Source organism: Notamacropus eugenii, chromosome 6, assembly GCF_028372415.1.
Source record: "Notamacropus eugenii isolate mMacEug1 chromosome 6, mMacEug1.pri_v2, whole genome shotgun sequence".
Classification (NCBI taxonomy): domain Eukaryota; kingdom Metazoa; phylum Chordata; class Mammalia; order Diprotodontia; family Macropodidae; genus Notamacropus; species Notamacropus eugenii.
This window is the reverse complement of record NC_092877.1, coordinates 134,602,521-134,618,947: the sequence shown is the minus strand read 5'-3', so window position 1 is coordinate 134,618,947 and position 16,427 is coordinate 134,602,521. Positions and strand designations below refer to the sequence as shown.

The 16,427-nt window shown below is 39.0% G+C and overlaps 1 protein-coding gene across 1 annotated transcript in view; it reads left to right on the top strand.

Moving 5' to 3' along the window:
* Positions 1–15,707, top strand: part of SLC7A11 (solute carrier family 7 member 11) — a 103,020-nt gene extending 87,313 nt beyond the window's left edge. Inside the window, exons 12-13 of the mRNA XM_072621053.1 lie at positions 1,154–1,331; positions 14,471–15,707. Coding sequence (XP_072477154.1) covers positions 1,154–1,331; positions 14,471–14,544 — 252 coding nt within the window. The 3' untranslated portion in view covers positions 14,545–15,707. The remainder of the gene's footprint in view (positions 1–1,153; positions 1,332–14,470) is intronic.
* Positions 15,708–16,427: the final 720 nt, after the last annotated feature.

Sequence of the window (16,427 nt, the reverse complement as noted above, 5' to 3'; positions counted from 1 at the left end):
AGCTGAATAGCCACAGTCTCTCTGAATCCTTCATAGAACTGGTTGGATCTTGTCGTCTAGTCTCTTTTTAAAAATATACTGATAATGTTGTCAGAAAGCTTTTTAATTATATTCATTGCACGGTTAGGCACCATCTTCATCAGTGGTCAAAAAGGAGTTTGCCTCTTCTGTACTTTGTCAGTGCTTGTGGCATGTCTCAGAAAATAGATCGATACACACTTAATCATTTTTAAGTGTAACAAGTGGCCTATGCTACTTGTATCATATTAAAATGGATTATAATGGCAACTCTCAAAGACTGAATGTTTGAAGTCCAAAAATATAGAACATGTTCATCACAGTAATAACTAAGTCAGGACAATTGTGTCTTTGCTCCATGGTGATAATATTTTAGCCCACTGACAATGCTTTATAGTCCTTCAGTGGATACATAATAACAGATTAGTTTAGTTTAAAAAAGAACCTTCCAGAAAGTGCCCTCTTCATCCCTTTAGCTGCTGAACCCAGTGTAAGCTCTTAATCCCTACAGAGGTGGGGAACCTGTAGCCTTGAGACCCCATGTGGCCTTCTACGCCCTCAAGTGCTGCCCTTTGAGTGAATTCAAACTTCAGAACTGTGAATGACCAAATGATGATGTGATGACCAAAGAGAAAGAATTAGGAAGTTTGGAGTCAGTGTGGCCTTGAGACTGCAACTGCAGGTTCCACACCCCTGCTTGTAGCTCCTTGCTATATCTTCATATTTTTTTTTTCCAGCTTCCACCCCAGTGGAAATTTTTCTTAAAATGCTGTCTGGATACTTTGCATATTGCTTACCATGATATTTGTTTTTGCCAAAGTTTGCCCGGGATGACAAAAATTTTAGTTACATTTCTAACAATAATACTTACCCAACATAAAAAAGGAGATCTGTAGAAGGACAGTGTTCCTAACTTTATGTTTTATATGATATAAAGACATCTTCCCCTCCCCATTCCAAACAAGTGTTGTAATACATATTCGATGATCCCATTTTTGGACATTCCATCGGTTGTGATCAACTCTATAAGTATAAGAAATCACTCAATTTTCATTTGTTTGTACAGTTACATTTTGAAGCTAGTCAGTATCCAAAGGCAGTTCAAAGTGACCGTTGCCATTGTCTTTTGTTTCAGGTGCCCCTCTTTATCCCAGCTCTCTTTTCCTTCACGTGCTTTTTCATGGTGGCCTTGTCACTTTATTCGGATCCGTTCAGTACTGGTATAGGTTTTGGGATCACACTGACCGGCATCCCAGCATACTACTTCTTCATTGTCTGGGACAAGAAGCCAAGGTGGTTCCAGAGAATATCAGGTAATGTTCTTGACATCATGCAAGGGCTTAAGGAAGGTAGATAAATACATGTTTATTCTTAAAGCCACATGTATATGTATTCCTTAAAACAGTAACACAAATTAAAATAGCAGTTAAATGGCATTACAAAGCTAAAACCATCACTCTTGTTCTCAAGGAGCTGAAGTCTCATGGAGACCATCACATACATTTATCTATATGTTGGGGCGTCACTAGGTAGTGCATGGATAGTGTGCCAGGCTTGGAGCCAGGAAGGCTCATCTTTCCAAGTTCAAATCTGGTGTCAGACATTTACTGGCAGTGTGACCCTGGGCAAATCACTTAACCCTGTTTGCTTTCGTTTCCTCCTCTGTAAAATGAGCTGCAGAAGGAAACTGTGAACTACTCCAGGCTGTTTGCCAAGAGAACTCCTAATAGGGTCGTCAAGAGTCAGACATGACCAAAACTGCTGATCAACCACAAAAATTAAGAGATAGTGTTGGACAGTGACAAGAAAACTGCCTCTGGAGTCAAAGGACCTGGGTTCAAATCCCACCTCTGATGTTTATTGCTTCAACAATATTGTGCAAGTCAATGAAGTTCCCAGATTTTAGATTTCCTTATCTGGAAAATAGACTCAGTATCCTATAAACTCCCTTCCAAATCTAAATTTCTGATTGTTAACTTGGCTCAAAACCTGTTTCAGCTACTTAGTTGCAGTGTGACCATAGGTATGTCACTTAACTTCCTTGGGCCTCAGTTCCACACTTATATAATCAGAATTTTTACCTACTATGAACTTCTTTTTGTGATCCTGTGATCTACACAGATAACTACCATCTAGTTGCCATTCATATCCCAGCACTGAATCTGGTTTCTTCTTGCTGATTTTTCACATTATGGCATCTCAATACCATGCTGTTAGGTAACTAGGTGTGCTCCAATCCGGGATGACCTCGAGGGCAGGGAGACTCCACCCATCAGGTATCTCCGGGGGAGAGGCGGAAATACCCGAGCTAGCCGAGCTAGCTCAGTCTGACCTTCTCGAACCCCCGCTGTTCATGGAGGGCCTCGTAAGACTCTAAGATTTAGAAGTCCCACTTTTACCCGCCTGAGACTGTCCACACGGAATTGAGCTTCCAGTCCCAACAATGGCCAATCATTAAAAAATAATGATAATTCAGTCTATACTCCTTACTCTTCCATTAGGCTTATCATGAGTCAGAATCTGTGTTAACAGAAATGGCCCATTTATTGAGATTGTGTTTAAACTAGGCAGTGAGGGAAGGGTTTTAAGTCAAGCAGAGAAAAGCATGGGTTTCAATTTATGCTTGGCATTGGGGGATTATTTAAGGCATTGTCAAACTCATAGAAAAGGGGCCACTAAACCCTATTTGAGTGAGGATCTCGATGGGAAGCATATTGACTTAGTTTTAAAATGTAATGTATATTTTATTGCATTTTTATTTATTTTATTAAATATTTCCCAATTACATTTTAATGTAATTCCGGCAGAATTTAGGATTGTTTCAGGGTGCCTGCTGCCTATTTGGTAACTGGTGTAAGGAAAGGTCAGAGGTTAGAAGCATGGAATCTATTCAGAGAATTGACAGAGTGTCTAGTGTGTTCAGAGTATAAAATATAGCATCCTGAGTTAATCCTTAGTGCCTGTGCAAGAAAAGAAAAAGGCTTCCCTAGGAAGTTGCTGGAAATGACAGGACATATGGCTTCTCTTCACTTCCCACAAATTTCTACTTCTTATCCTCTGGAGCCCCAATCTCTACCTCCTTGATAGATAGAGGAGGCCGAAAGGGAAATTCTTCAAAACCAACAACCACTACAGTGCAGGAGGAGGGGAAGGAGGGTTGTATTTCAGGCAACTCAAACAGGAAGTCTGTGCATTTGCCCAAAGAAAAAGCATTACATGGTGATTCATTTCTCCTGTACTGTATTTTATATACTATATTACAGGTTAACAGGCCTTGGTGGGCTAGCCTGGGAGCTTGGACACCATACTTCCAAAGAAAAGTTGATTCTGAGTTATAAACAACTCACATTAAAAAATAAAAAAAAGCCTTTTGCAGAAGGACGAGTTTATAAATTGAGGGCTGTTCCTATTTGAAGTCATTGATTTCTGGAAGGAAGAGAAACATTTGAATTGAAGTCACTAAGCCCTTTTCAGGCTCGGTGATACCACTGTTGGAAGAGCCTTGCCAGGACACTTCAAGCAGAGAATAGCTCTTTAAGATTTTAAAGCTATTATGCCCTGTTAAAGAATTTTTAGATAAAAAATGTTATTAGCTCTGTAATGACCTACTTGTACTTTCCAATCCCTTAAGTAACTTAATTACAGTGGTTCAGGATTGGGAATAAGGCAGCTTAATCAAAACACTGCATTTCAGAGAACCCAAGGTAGGGTGACTTTTGACTGAAATTCTCCCCCTGCCACCAAAAGAAAAAAAAAGAACAACAACTTGAATTATTTGGGAGAAAGGGAATGAAGACTCTGTGATCTTCTGTGTTACTGTAGATTGTAAAGTTATGGTTTCTATGCTTAATTCTTTCACTGTAACTAGCTACAACTGTTACTGTAACTCCGCGAGCAGGGACCCAGTCTCCTGAGTGTTTTCGCATTGAACTCAATACCTAGGACAGAAAGCTTTGTTTGTTTTATTGTCAGCCATACGTAGAACATGGGCACACCATGGGACATATGTGTGTGTTGCAATGCATTGTTATCAATGTCAGATTGTGACATGGTAGGGAAAGGGCTAAATTAGGAGTTGGAGAAGATAAATAGGTTAAAATGGATACTATATGTCATAGAAACTTACTTGGGCAGATTTGATCTCTTCATTTTTGGATTAGTAATTAGAATTTCTATTGAGTTCACTGCAACAAGTATCTACTACGTATTAGATGTTGTGCTAGGACCTGAAAATACAAAGACAGAAATGAGATAACCTCTGACCTCAAAGCACTTAAATCTCCTGACAGGGTGCATCCTTTACACCAGTGAGCAAATCTAGACTACATAGAAATTGAATATGAAGTCTTATGGAAAGTTGAGGAAGACCACTGATTTCTGGGTGAACTTGGTATGTGCCAGCATTGGAGACCCAGGCAGGACCCAACTGTCTACTCAAACCAGGCTTTGTAGTCATTTATCCTGTCTCGATTTTTGGTATTTAAGTCTGAATTTATGACTCATTTTTGTTCTGAATAATATTTTGATAGACTCTGTTTCCAAAAACTTTGAAGAATTATATTAATTTTTTTTTAGCAGGTTAAATAATAAGTATTCTCAGCCCAGTCAAAATACTTCCCTTGAAATTTTATTTTATTACATTTTTTAGGCTGTTCATGAAATAACCTCCTCTTGGAAAGGTCTAGTTGAACAGTGAACATTAGGTTTTTGTGGCAGGCAAGTCACCACCACCTCTTTTTAGTGTGCCCTTTTTCAACTTAGCTCTTGCCAGGGTGTGCTCTGGTGTGTTCCTTAAATGAAATGCCCTCTTTCCTCTGTAAGATGACATCCGGGAGCACTGTGAAAGGCTAAGTCATTTCTAGTGCCCAATCCAGTGCCTCACATATAATAGGTACTTAATAAGTTCTTGTTGAGGACAGAATAAAGTATAAAATCAGAGTTGAAAACACAAAGGTATAGTCCTAAATCTTGAGAGAAGGGTCTGATTTTCATTTTAAGAATAAGTAGATATTTAATAAATGCTTTGTAGCTGTTTTTCATTTACAGAGAAATCTATTATGCCCCTAGAGTTGTCCTAGAGCACATTTTTTTGTGTGTTGTAGACCCCTTTGACAGTTTGGTGAGATCTATGAAGCCCCTCTAGAATAATGTTTTTAATTTATAAAATAAAATAACATAGGATTGCATGGGAAACCACTTATGTTAAAATACAGTTCTCAGACTATGTGTGCATATTATATACATACATGCAGTTTATACATACATGCATGCATATATGAACATGTATTCACATATACATACCTGTGTGTGTAGGAGTCCCTTGATCCATATATATGGAATATGTATATATATATATATATATATATATATATGTATATATATATATATATATATATATATATATATATAATAGAATAGAACACAGTTTATACAATAAAGGGATTCCTGTATGCATATAAGTTCATATTGACATATTAACAGTCAAGGGATTCCTATATATTCATTTCTTTCTTTCTTTCTATCTATCTATCTATCTATCTATCATCTATGTATCTATCTTTCTATCTTGGAATCCCTTAATTTCTTCTATTTCTGTCTCTTTTCTCTCCTCTTTCTTCTGTCCTTTGATTCCTCTTTCTCTTTCCTCTCTCTGTATGTATGCATGTGTGCATGTATATGTAAAGAATCACTGCTCTTAGAGGAATTACGAGGGAAAGCAGCTGGCATTTATAGCCTGGTTTAAGATTTTTAGAGTTATTTATATATTTTATCTCATGATGAGATAATGAAAAGGGAGAGTTGCCCCCTGCTAAGCACTGGGTGGTGCATTTTCTCCTCTTCTGCCTCCCTGGTTTCCAGTCTGTAAGTCATGCAGACTCTCCTGCTCTTGTGCCTGCAGCTTCCTTCTGCATCTCACTCCTTCTTTTCTAATTCCAGCTTTTGCATTTTCCTCACTTGGTTCCCATTTCTTTCTCTCCCTCCTCCCTTTCAAAACTCTTTGTCGCATTGTTTTCCTCCTCACTGATCTCTGAATATGTGCATGACCTCCACATTTAGCTCTCATCCTTCCTGAATTTTACTAGCAATTCTGTAGTGGATGATTGTGAAAAGGAAATGGTGCTGGAACCTCCTGAGTATCTGGGGATCCTCTGACTTTAAACCAGCATGTTATCAGTCCTTATCTTTATAGCTTCCTTGTGAGAGAGTGCCAAAAAGTAATGACTTCCCCTGATTTTGTGTTATTCTTTACCTACCTCCTCGTGTAAGGCCATTGCAGTAAAATACAGGAAATTAATAATATTTACTGCTGGCCTAACCAAAAAGAAAAAAGTACATATATATATATACATACATAAAAATATAAAGACATATATATACACACACATACTTATACACTCATGTATGTATATGCATGTATATATAAATTTGTGCACATACACACATGCAGTGCATGTATGCATATGTATGTGTATATAAAATGTATGCACACATTCACATATACATTCACATATACATACATATATACACACACAGAGTACATATACATATGTATTCTGAGCCTCATAGATGAAACTTGTTGAAAAGCTTTTTTAAGAGGAAACACATGCGAGCTCAGCTACCTAGAAGGCTTTTGAGCATTACCTGCTCTGCTAGAACATAGCCTTTCCTCCTATGTGCTCTCACTTCTTGGCTGGAGATTGGCAGAGTGTATGAACTTCCATTCGGCCGCTTTAAAGGGACACAGAGCCTCCAATGATGTGGTACCCAAAATGCCTCCTATACCCCTGCCAGCAGTGAGATTTCTCTGACCACCATTAGGAAGTAGCAGAGAGCCGTGGTTGACTCGGAGAGCGAGAGAATGTTCTGAGCCTGAAAATCAGAGGCCCCTGCAGAACTGAGAGTTGATTAATCTTTCTGGCCACAGGATGCCAGTGTTGAACCACTTTTTGCTCCAATGGAAATAAAATGTGCTCTTTAAGAGAGCTGTGGGCTCCATGGAAAGCTTTTTTTTTTCTTGCCAGCTGTGACATGAGTACCTAATTCTTCTGGTTTTTATTTTTTTAAAAACATGAACCTCTTGTGAAAGAGGAAAAAAAGGGGGAGGGGGTTAGATACCTAGGTGACATATACAGATCCACTGTGGTAAGCAGGGAAAGTGACAAAGTACAGCCTGGGCCAGGAGCTGTAATCTTTTTTTATTAGTGGCCTCTGTGTCTCCCAGCAAGAGATTGAATGCCTAAGCTAAACATCTGGGGAATGCAGGCCAGGCTTCCTGTACAACAGACTTGCCTTTAAATAAAACCCTTAATTATCTATGTCATCCTAGAGCAGCACTGGCAGAATTATTCAGATCTCTGTTCTGATGGACGATGTTGTACTTCTGGAGGGTCTCAAGAGCACTTGTCCAGAGGAAGGTGTCTGTTTCTTCTAAAAAACCCATTTCTTAGTCTCTGCTGAAATCTGGAGGGGCGCGTCTGACAGTGGGGGAGTCTGCAGTGTGACATTTTTCTTACTAACCCTGGCTTGTAAATTAATTAAGCTTGTTTGGTCATTCTCAACATCTGCCGAGACTACCTTAGTGGTCAAAACTGCACATGCTGTTGGGATCAAGTGAGATCACGGGTTGGAATGCCCTTTGAAAACGATAAAAGCACTTTTCATATGTAAAGTGTTATTACAAATCCATTTTCTAAGAGTGGGAGGGGGAGCTCTTGGCCTTGCACCTGGCAGTTAATATTTCACCCATGTATTAACTGTCTGCTGTGATTCCCACACTCCTACCATATGTGGCTGGGCAGATCAGATCCAGCTAGGCCTGTTACCTTTTCAGCATCTTTCAAGGTAAACTCCTAATACAGAAGGTATTTCTAAAAATACCCAAATAGCTGTTTTTGCTGCAGCTTCCAGATAACAAAATCTCTACCATGTGCTGGCTCATCTGCTCCATTTTATCTGTTAATAGCTAGAACAGTATCATGGGGCTGTAATCTCTGGACCTCAAAATGCTTCATGAGCATTACGGCAAGCAGGGGGATTGATGGTCATCTCCATGGTTTAAAATTGAAACTTTGCAAGCACCAAGCATCTGCAGAGGTCCACTTCTATAGGCTGAGTACTCTACCCTAATGACAATTTAAAAAAAAGTTTAGTTGATACTTCTTTATATCCCTGTTGTATTCCCTTTGCCACTCTCTCTCTCGTAACAAAGAAATCTAGTCAAACAAAATTTAACTAAGACACTAAGCATGTTTGACAATCATGGTGTTTTTTGTGTCATAAAGGCTATGTCTCAGATTACATGAGCAATGTTTTTCCCTTGGTCTTCTGGAATCAGATCTATAATAACCCTTAAATGTCTTCAGTATACCTCAGAACTTTATACTTGGATTAAGAGACCAGTATAAGTTGACCTGCTCTGATTTTTTTTTTTAGTTAATTAGCTTTATTTTGCAAATGAAGAATGTTAGATCGATCAAGATGGAAGGATTTGTCCAAGGAAGTATCTGAGACAGGATCTGAACCCAGATCTTTTTGATTCTTGGTCCAACACTCTAGCCATCTCACCACCTTCTAGATCAAGAACCAGAGTGGCCAAGAATAGTGAGACGCAATGGAAAAGTAGTTTATCATAGTTGTCTTTTAGTTTTTTCGAATTCATATGACTCAGGAAGAAGGTAGATTGGCTGGGCAGTGTTTGCTCTCCCTGCTGGAATGAGAAATGGTATTTCTGGGTAAAAAGACTTCTATCAAGTAAAGAAAAGCAAAAGGTGTTGGGAAGAGTAGGAAAGCACGGACAGTTTTTTATGGTCGGTTTTTAGAGAAAGCAACTTTGACAGGCATACCATAATTCTAAAATGAAGTGAGAGATTGGCAAGGGCGAATACACATTCTCCAGTATTTAAGAATGGCCTGATGCCCAATCTGGGGGCTGCTTTTCTCCAGGGAGCCACTGTGAAAGGGAGAAGATAGCTACTGAGCCCCACCTGTCATTTGGTCAGTCATTTCTGTTTCATGATCTGCCTGTTTCATGATCTGCTTCAGTCATATCTCTGCCATTAGCCTTTGCCTACAAAGATCTCAGCAGCTGCCTCACTGTTAACCAATTGCTGTGTTTCTGGCAAAATTCTATTTAGTGGATTGGTCTTGTTCCCAACCTTGCTTTTGAAAAATGGGATTTTCCTCTACCTAATTGCCTCCTCTGATAGCACAAGCAAGGAAAGGCTGGTTCTGATCTTTATAAGGGACCTCTGAATTACAATTACTCAACTGGAAAGAGGCATAGAAGATAGGAGAAATGAGGGAAGGAAATTGGGGGCTAGAACTATTTTGAAGTGAATGAAATAATGACTGGTCAGCATTTGGAGAGAGGTAATTGACATGCAGTCAGACAGTGGGTTGGTGACATTGTCTGTGCTCAAAGGAGGAACCTTAGGAAGAAATGCTTATGTCTATCTCCTTCTCTCCGAGACCCTCACGGCTCACTTGGACTCTTCTCATAGTCTGATAATTGATCTTCTTTTCTCTCCTCTCTAATCCCTCCCACATACAATTGCCAAATTGACATTCTAAAAACATGACTGTGACCACGCCACTTCTCTATTCAAAAAAGATTCAATGACTCCTTGTTGCCTCTAAGACAAAATGCAAATTGTTCATCCTAACAATTAAAGTCCTACATAATCTATCTCCCAACTTGTTGAATCATTTTTAGTTGTATTCAACTTTTTGGGACCCCATCTAGGTTTTGCTTGGCAAGGATGGTGGAGTTGTTTGCCATTTCTTTCTCCAGCTCATTTTACAGATGAGGAAACTGAGGCAAACAGAGTTAAGTAACTTGCCTAGGATCCTACAGCTAGTATGTGTTTAAGACTAGATTGGAATTCAGGGAGATGAGTCTTCTCATTCCAGTACTGGCACTTTATCTACTTAGCTGCCTAAAAAATAACCACCCAACTGTCTTTCCCTTTTATGTACATACCTTGTAGCCAATCTGCCTGGATCACTATTCTGCATATGGAGCATGCCATCTCTGACTCCCATGCTTTTGTTGTGCTTCCTGCCTGGACTACCACTTTCAGCCTCCCTTGTTCCTCTTAGAATCCATAACTTCCTTCCAGGCTGAGTTCAGGCACCACCTCCTTTATGAGACATTCATGATCTCCCCAGTTTTTAGTACTTTCTTCTCATCTGACATTATTCTGTGTGTACTTTGTTTGGTATATTTGTGTGCACAAGGTATCCCTCCAATTGAATTCAACGAAATTCATTGAACACCTGTGCCAGGGAAATGAGATCTGATGCCACCATCCCACTTAAAGGTGTGAGAGTTCTTTATTCTTTCCTCACTTATCTAGCACCCAAGTTAACCACAGTAAAAATCTCCTTTATTTTGAGCTCAAAATGGTGTTTTTTCTATACTCTGGATCTCAGTCTTCCTGCCTCTATGTGTTTTGGGATCATAGAGGAGACCATTAATTCATTTTGTCTCGTTCTAAACCACATCATTGCACTTTCCATCTCAACACCCTATTGTTGCACTCAGACCCACAGTGTAGAATCAAAGCAAATGTGTTGGAGATTAGTTTCCAAATACTCTGTGGTTGCCCTAAACAGAATAAAGGCACCTGCAGGTTTCACATCCCCGCAAGCAGACCCTATCTGTTGAAAGCGGACTTTAAAGAGAAAGGGAATACTTTATTCTTGTTTTCAGTAAGTCCATGATTTGTGACCAGATGTGAATCAATGGTGTAAACAAAAAACCATACTAGAAGGGCCAGGGGGAAGAACAGGACTGCCTGTACATGACTCTCATGTCTAATCACACAAGGCACAGTGAAAGACGTGGAGGAATTTGTTCTTAGTCCTTGAGTTTGGAGATGGTAGAAGTTGTGATATTATGTGCTACAGATTCCTGTTCATTGCTTAGGAGACTAACAGGATTACCAATCACTCCTACACATACAACCCACAGTGCAAAAAGACCCAGATTCATAGTCGGTCTCTGCTACTTAGGGAAGACAAGTTGTTTCCAGTTTCCTAACCTATGAAGTCAGAGGACTGGACTTGATGACTTGTAAGACTTTTCATAACTTTTTTGTGAGTCATGGACCCACCCCCTTTGTTAGTCTACTGAAGACTATGGACCTCTTCTAAGAGTAGCGTTTTTAAATGCATAAAATAAAATGCATAATAGTTGCAAAGGAAACCATTACTTACAGATATAGTTATCAAAATATTTTTCCCATCCAAGTTCATAAATCCCCTAAAATCAAGTTAAGAACCCATGCTCTAGGGTCTTTTCTAGATCAAAATCTGTAAACCTATGATTCCTGAACCTCTTCCCTCCCTGTCTCTACCCCTTGGGAATTCCATCTTCTCCTCCTTTTTCCTATAGGTTGCTGTCACTTAGATTTGTTTCCTCTACTGCACCCTCTACACAAAGATCCACCCTCTCTACTTCTCATTTCACCTTGAATGGATCTGAGGTGACAAGGTTATTGGGAAAGAAGTGAATTGAGAATTGAGGGAGAGGAATTAACTGTCCTACACAAAGGATGCTTCTTCTCAGTAAACACTGCTACTCCTTAAGCCTGGTTCAGATCCAGCCCTAAATCCACATATGGTAATAATGAGGGAGAGTCCCCTGCTCCAGTGCCCTCATTATAGTTGAGGAAATTGAAGCCCCAGGAAGTAAAGTCACTGACCTGAGGTCATTCAGGTAGGAAGTTGCAGAACTAATATTCAAACCCAGGTCCTTTGGCTCTGATTCCTTTGTCCTTTATGTTATATTGTGCTGTCCTGCTCTTTAGCCCAGAATTCCAATCCTTGACCCAGTTCTCATGGAACCTGATTTTCCTTTTTTTTCTAAGGTAGAATTTCATCTTCTTTCAATCCTTTGAATACTCAAAAGTCATAGAAAGCTTTACTGAGCTGCTCCTAGCAATTTGAACCAACTCATTCATGCCTCTGTCCTTCAGACAACAAGGCAGCAAGTAACAGTGGCCTTCTACCCCTTTGTTGCAGAAATGTTAGGGAACCAACAATTTGGAGGTCATTCAGTTTACAAAGGAATTTCAAGTGTCTGCTGTGTTCTGGGGGAAATCAGAGCAGGTCGACTTACACTGGTCTCATAATCCGAGTATAAAGTTCTGAGGTATACTGAAGACATGTAAGGGTCATTATAGATTTGATTCCAGAAGACCAAGGGAAAAATATTGCTCATGTAATCTGAGACATAGCCTTTAAGACACAGAAAACACCATGATTGTCAAACATGCTTAGTGTCTTAGTTAAATTTTGCTTGACTAGATTTCTTTGTTACAAGAGAGAGAGTGGCAAAGGGAATATAATAGCGATATAAAGCAGTATCAATTAGGGGAATCAGAATAGGTCCCTTGTGGAAGGAACTCTTTGAGATGATCCTTTAAGGCAGTTAGGAATTCCAGAACAGGCAAGATCATTTGCATCAAGGATGTGATAGATAAAGGCAGGGAGGTGGGAGATAGAATAATGTCATGAATAGCAAATAGCAAATAGCAAATAGTCCAGTTTGATTGTAACTTAGAGAGCATTAAAGTAGTAAACAATGAGTTCTAAATCCTTCCACTGGGATAATGGGCAAGCTTTGTGTGATAGTCTTCTTGGTAAAGACTTGAGATTAGTTTTGGCCTTCTGCGACCACTCCTGATAGGAATAGGTTCCCTTTCTATTTAAAGTACAGGTTCACCAAATATGCTCTTTGGAAATTCTGGAGACCCTTTCAGGAGGTCTGTGAGGACAAAATTATTTTCATCATATTACTAAGATATTTTATGCCTATTAAAGTATCTCCCATTTCCGACTACATATCTCCATGGGACATATTTTCTTCTTGTTTCTTTATTTGAACCAGATATTGGGTTTGTCTTGCAAGAAGACTAACATGTGAGGCTAGAATAATAAGGCAAAGTAAACTGGAAATATATTTCTATACTTGAACAGAGGGAACTGAGATGCTGATAGTAGGAAACTACAGGAGTGAGGAGGTGAGGTTGGATACTATGAAGCAGACAGGTGAAATGTAAAATATTTTGGATGTGATCGTTAAGATCATCTTTCTGTTCTTTAAGAAAATGGAAAATCTCCTGCTTAGGAAAATGAGAATGAATCACTTTGCCTTTTTTTCTCACAATTTCCTCATCTGTAAAATGAGATTAGACTAGATGTACTTACTCTAAGATCTGTTCCATGTCTAAATACCCCTTCCTCACTGTTCCCCCCCCCCCCCCCCAAAAGAAGCATTCAGTGGATTACATAGATTTGAAAAATAGTGGAAAATATTTTTGGTTATATCATTGAGTATTAATTGAATGGAGCTGGTATTCATGGCAAAGAAATCCCAAGTCAGGGAGAAGAGCTCATATCAGCCCTACTGAGAGATTAATTAAGGTTGGAATATAAGGACAGAAATTCTTGTACTCTGGAGCCAATGGGAAGATGCTAAGGAGGAAGAGTGCTCCAAGAACTTGGAGATAAAGTAGGTAAGAGCCTGGAACCAGGTTTAGAAAGATTGCTGGGCAAATAGCAAGTGATTTTACCCTATTAAAAGTGACAGGCCAAATGGTTCATTGAAACTCAATGAGTTTTATAGGGTTGAGTTTCCTGGATCTTGTCCTGTAATATATTTTCAGATGTCTGGTTCAAAAACATGAAGTTTGCTAACAAAGGGTTAGTTTATTATCACCAAAGATCCAGAAAGAGTAGGGATAGAAATGGCAAAAAGGATGTTAATTTGAACTTTATGTGAGATCGTGATGGAATAAATGCTTATATAAATCAGTCAACCAATTTATTTATTACCTACTATGTTCCAGGCACTGTGCTAAGTGCTGGGGATACAAATTTAAGAGAAGAAAAAAGATAGTCCCTGTTCTCAAGGAGCTTACTATCTAATGGGGGAAGACAAAACAAAGTGAGAAGCTGAAAGATGGTAGGGGGAGGAGGAAAGGAGAAGAAAAAGTACTGTTACTTAGACATGGTGGAGAACTCAATCAGGGAAGTCCCAAGGTATTACAGCCAGGTAAGAAATAAAGAGGTGTCTGAACTGAGCTCCCTGAAATGAAGTTGCAGAGTTCATGGCCCCATATTCTAAAAAAGGAGTCAGAGGATAGGGATGAGGTAGAAGACCAAGGCTCCTGAGATATTACAAAATAATGAGTCTCTCCCAATAATGAGCTTCCCATGGCAGGATAGAGACGTCTGTCACAGAAGTCCCAAGGTAATTCAGTGAGCTGAGAGATGAGGAATGGAAATCAAGTGAAACAAGTGAGAAATAAAATCCAATTATGGTGTGTTTTGTCCATTCTGGTCAAGACCAAGAGCATCGTTATTGCACTGGTATGTCTTTTGGAATCTTGCTTCTCATTCATCTCTAATTTTCATTTTCCTTTTTTTTTCAAATGACTATTTATAGATCAAATAACCAGAACCCTGCAAATATTGCTGGAAGTTGTACCCACAGAAGTACCCACTGGAGATAAGTCATGATCAGTTGAATTCCGAAGAAGACACTGTATGTTGATATCTGTACTCTTATCTGTTTCCATCTGAAACAAAAGGAAAATGAGAAACTATTTCTTGGGATTCCAGAAGATTACAAGACATGATTACAGCTTAAAGGAAACAAGTATCTCCAGCACTAGTTTTCTTAGGTGTTCAAACCTTGTTTAAGAAGTTTGGGTGTACCTTTGAGTACATGTGTATACAGCTAGTAGGCTTTTCTGCCACTATTCACACTGCTTTTTTTAGGGGCAGACATCTTTTGTGGGCAGGGGAAGGAGGACACAGAATGACAAATCACTCTAATGAACTTTCTCTGTGACATTATCTTACTGAATCCCATGGTCTTCAAATTGAAGGCCATGGGACATTTTCTGTATTAATAAGTGTTTTATAAAATGGTTTTATATACTGTAGGTAGATATACTGTGAAAAGTGTCATCTACTCTTTAACATGCAACTCAGCTCTCCTATCATGTGAGAATAGGTGACAGAGGGACACTTTTAAAATCTTCAACCCATATACCTTCCTCCCTGTTTTATTTGCACTGTATTGGTTCCCCAAATACAGTCACACTGGCCTAGGTATCACTACTCCTTTTTTATTGAACTGATCCCAGGGCATTTGGGATGGGAGAGGAGGGATGTGGTTCATTTTGTTTAGTGCATTAAAAGAGAGTAACTTTGGGGTTGTTTCTCAGACAGGGCCCTATAGGAAATTGCACACTTTGAGGACGTGCCTTTTTTCCTTGTGAGGAGGGTGAAGTGAAAAGACCACAAGTCTTCACCTTTTCAAATCAGTCTATTTGGTTTGGAATTCTCACAGTAAATAACTGATTTTCTAGCACTAGATGTTTTTAGCTCCTGATCTCACCTAAAATAAACTCCCTGTTGAGTATATCAAAATAATTTCTTTTTTTGCATCTTCAAAGAACCAATATCAACATTAAAGGTGATTCACCAAGTGGGGAGGGGAAAATTGCCCAAACCACATCCTTGCACTCTTATCTGTTATTTGCACTGTTTCTAACTTGGAGGAGATTTTTGTATTTCAATAATTTTACAGAGTGACAAATTTTAAGAATTTTTAAAGCGTTCCTATCTTTTGTACGTAATTTTATTGGAAAATAAAACTAAAAATAGTTGAGTAAGATAGCGTGTTATACTGAATTGAATATTGAACTGGGATATAAGCGATCAATTTTAGGCCTGTCTCCCACAAATGTGGTAGGAGAGTTTGGCTATATAACTTTATCACGCTGGGCCTCAGTTCCTTCATATCTAAAATTCTGATATGTAACTCTGAACTTTTGTACCTTGTGAAACACAGGATGGAGGGGGAGGAGTAAAGTAGAAAGAGTTCACTTGGAAGTAGTTCCCAGGGAGAAGAGGTTCACCTTATGATGGTATTTTGGTACTATCCAAACATTCAGATTTTGGTGATATGGGGCAAAGCCCAGGTTTCCCTGTCCTGGTTAAGGTTCTAGCAAAATAGAAGGGCTAATTTTTGAACATCTCCAAGTTTATATTCTGTGGTTCTATAAACTTCAGCTTGTTTCTGTAAAGAAGTCTACTTCCATGAAAGACTGAGGAGTAGGTATGTAGAATGCCACTGTTACTAAAGATTTATATTTTGTTTCAGAATTCCCAGTACTTTTCCTGGACATTGTCAGTAATTTCAACATAAGAGATCTATTTTACTTGCAAAGAGAAAATCTGTGACAAATGTATTTGAAAAAAGAATGAGAGAAAAGTGTGTGTATGCATGTGTGTTCATGTGAGTGTGTGTGTAATTGTGCAGTGTACCTGAACTGTACCACAGGAGAGGAAGAAGGAATGAAAGAAGGAAAATTTTAAAAAGGATGCTTTTA